The sequence below is a fragment of the Prionailurus bengalensis genome, chromosome X, assembly GCF_016509475.1.
Source record: "Prionailurus bengalensis isolate Pbe53 chromosome X, Fcat_Pben_1.1_paternal_pri, whole genome shotgun sequence".
NCBI lineage: Eukaryota > Metazoa > Chordata > Mammalia > Carnivora > Felidae > Prionailurus > Prionailurus bengalensis.
Window position 1 is genome coordinate 88,760,340 of NC_057361.1, and position 3,723 is coordinate 88,764,062.

Below are 3,723 nucleotides of genomic sequence, written 5' to 3' on the forward strand. Positions count from 1 at the left end.
GTAGGAAGCCAAAATTATAAATGAGCTGAACAAGACACAACCAAGAATAGAGCCTTTTGGCTCCCTGCTAGAACTTCCCTTTTGGTCTGACACCAAGCCATTAGTTTACTCAACTAGTTACAGACTCATCCCAACAAACACCTGGAGCACACAGCCTATATTTTGCCATCTCGTCTACAAGAAAATTATGGGAAACTTTGTCCAATGCCTGGATAAAATGCAACCCGCTATAGCTATCACATTCTCTGATCTGCCAATCTAGTAACCAGATTAAAAAAAAAAGAAATGAAGCCTGGGAGGGATATTTGTTTTTAACAGCGCAATTTGTCAATGACTCAAAGTAATGAGTTTCTAGTTGCAGACTTTCAGACATCATTGAGAGGCTGTCAGGAAGATGGTTTTTGGGCAGTGGGCTTCCCAATGCTCTTCAAATGACATCTAAATAGGCAGGGCCCGCCATTTTCATTGCTTTGAATTGTACAGCACTGTTGTATGCACCTGGTTTTTATTTAGGCTTCTATTTCAGTTTTCGATTTTATTTTTCTTTGACTGTGTTCTGCCCTTGCACATGTTTTCTCTGTCTGGTTCATTCCCGAAATTTCTACATCCTCCTTCCAAACACACACACACACACACACACACACACACACACACTCACCCTCCTTGTCTGTTGAGAGTCAGTGCATATGCAGCTCCCCCCCTCTGGAAGCCTTCTCTGATGCCCCCACGCTGGGTAACTGCTTCTCCTCTGTGACGTAGTAGGAAGTGCACAAGGTGACCATCACAGAGCAGATCCCCAGGAAATGTTAGTTCCCTTCTCCCTTTCGCCTTTATATAATTCTACAACAGTGTTGATCACACCATATTGTATTTTCTTGTTTACTTGTCTGGCTTCATCACTCAATTTTGAACGTACAAGTTCATTCATTTGACAGATATTTATTGCATGTCTACTGTGTGTGCAGATCGTTGCTCATGCTTAGTGCTGGGGATACAATAATTTCTGAAAATCGTAAGTTCACCATGTCTTTTTCATTGTTGTATTCATAGCACCTAGCATAGTGCATGGCAAATAAAGAGTGTTCATTAAGTGTTTAAGAGAAAGCGTTTCCTCAGCAGAGTTCCTCCAAGTGTGGTCCTTGCACTACTTGCATCTGGAGGGGTGCAGTTTAGATGTTAAATGTCAGTTCCTGGATCTTGCTCTGGATCTACTCAGTCAGAGCTTTGTGGCAGTATCAGTATCATAGACAATGACATTTATCTGATTATTGATATTGATAATATCAATATCAATGATTATTGATAATAGATCTACCAAGTCAGAATCTCTGAAGGTTGGGCTGCAAGAATCTACATTTCCATCTAGTAGTGCGGGTATTTCTTGCGCATTAAAATTTGGGAACTGTTGCAAAATGGGGGGTGTGTGGAGCTAATGGCTATTTTTGGAAAGTGTAGCTAAAACCGATTGAATCATTCTTAATGCCTCTGACTGGGGTAGGAAAATTTAGTAAAGGCGGAAAAGGGCATTAGTTAAAATTCTCTGGGGAGGTTTTTGAAATAGATGGACTAGTCTAAGATGAAAAGTGGAATTATTGCTAATAAAATCTAATCTTAATTTAGGTCAAATTTATGATGCCAGAATGTTTTCATTTTTATAGAGCTACATGTATACTTGATAGTGTATATAGATAGATAGATAGATAGATAGATAGAGAGATAGAGAGACTTTTGTCTAACCTAACAATACCATATATTGATTCCCATATTATAGACTTGAATCATAAATTTGTTATTTTAAACTATGACAGGGTATATTACAATTGTATTTGTGCTTTGGCCCGGATTATATATATGATTTACCTGATGCCTAGTCTTTGATCACGGATGATAGTAGTGCTCATTCTCCATGAAACTTTGATCTGTTTTACCGTTTTGTGCCATATTTTTCCATAGCATTCTGTTATTAAATTGTTCTTTGGTAATAGATTAGGTATGTAAGATCTGAGTTAATCAAAGGCACCATAACATCCCTTTAAAGAAGACTTGCAAAGTTGCATTTTATGACCTTGCTCCTGGGGCCTGGAACTTTCTATTTTAAGTTTGCCTTGACATGATCCTCATAGTCAAGAGCTGAGGTGTCTATGCGTCAGGGCACAAACCTCTTAAATATACCAGGTTTCTGTTTCTGCTTCCTTCCTTGTAACTTTACTTTTTTAACAATTTAATTTAGGGTTTTGTTAGCGGTGTCACTGCTGCCAAGATGGACCACAAGCCACTGCCCTCACGGCGCCCATTAGGCACCATGTCCAATGACCTGAGACTTCTGTGCAGCGATCCCTCCTTGGAGCTGAGTGAGTACCGGGACCAGCAGTTCGGTGGCAATTATGATGAGCAGGAGAAATTACTGAAAGAAAGCTTCACACTTTATGTGGGGATCTTTCCTTTTATACTACGGAAGAGCAAATATATGAGCTCTTTAGTAGATGTGGTGATGTCAAGAATATGTTTATGGGCCTGGATAAAATTAAGAAAATGGCATGTGGTTTCTGGTTTGTAGAATACCATAACAGATTTGAGGCTGAAAATGCCATGTGGTGCCTAAACGGGACCTGCCTAGATGATTGTATTATCCGCACAGATTGGGATCTAGGCTTTAGAGAGGGCAGACAGTATGGCCATCCCCGACGTGGGGGCCAGGTAAGAGACGAGTTTCATGAAGATTTTAATGCTGGTAGAGGAGGCTTTAGAGAAGCCTATGACAGGAGAGAAATCCACTAATGACAAACCTGCAGCTCTGGCCCCTAGAAAAGTCTATTAAGGAGCACCACCAGGTCAGCACATAACCCATTTTGTAACAAGATTAAATTACTTGCTGAGCAGAGACCCTTTTGATGTATTTTTTTCTCTCTGAAATGTTATTAAATGGCACAAACCAAAACATTCTCTTGTTCTTGTCTTAATTTTGAAGCTGGCTGTCAGATTACCAATTTGTCCGTCTGGTGGTCAAAAGTGAAGTGTTCTTTAGGAATAAATGAGGTATGTAAGATCCAAGTCAACCAAACTTCCATGTCAGGAAGACTTCAGTTGGATTTTATACTCACGTTTCCAGGTCCTGAAATGACTTTTTAAAGATATTTGACAAATAAAGTCAAATAAATGGAAAATTAACAAATATATATCAAAGGAATAAAAGCACATTACTTTAAAACATACGAAAAAGGCAAGAACTGTGTCTAGTTTATTTCTGTATACCCAGCACTTTGCACAGTAGAGCCACTCAGTAAATGTTGAATAAATGGGGTGCCTGGATGGCTCAGTCGGTTGAGTGTCTGACTTCAGCTCAGGTCATGATCTCATGATTTGTGGGTTCAAGCCCTGCATTGGACTCTGCACTGACAGTTCAGAGCCTAGACTCTCCTTCGGATTCTGTGTCTCCTTCTCTCTCTGCCCTTCTCCCGCTAGTGATCTCTCTGTCTCTCAAGAATAAATAAATGTTAAAAAAATTTTAAGAAAAATATGGAAGAGTTTATAATGAAACAAAAATCATCTTTCTCCACCTATTCCTATCCCAGGCCTATTCCCTGGTCAATAACTTTTAATTTTTTTTTAAAGATTTTGTTTTTAAGTAACCTCTGCACCCAATGTGGGGCTCGAACTCATTATGGGATCAAGAGTCGCATGCTCTACCAACTGAGCCAGCCAGGAGCCCTTAATTTTTTTTCA

General features: G+C 39.5%; 1 protein-coding gene across 1 annotated transcript; it reads left to right on the plus strand.

The window, feature by feature from the left end:
* The first annotated feature begins 2,234 nt into the window (after positions 1–2,234).
* NCBP2L (nuclear cap binding protein subunit 2 like) lies at positions 2,235–2,980 on the plus strand. The gene is given in 2 exon segments (XM_043571138.1): positions 2,235–2,423; positions 2,426–2,980. Coding segments are annotated over 2 exon segments (516 nt in total). The 5' UTR covers positions 2,235–2,260; the 3' UTR covers positions 2,779–2,980.
* The last annotated feature ends 743 nt before the right edge of the window (positions 2,981–3,723 follow it).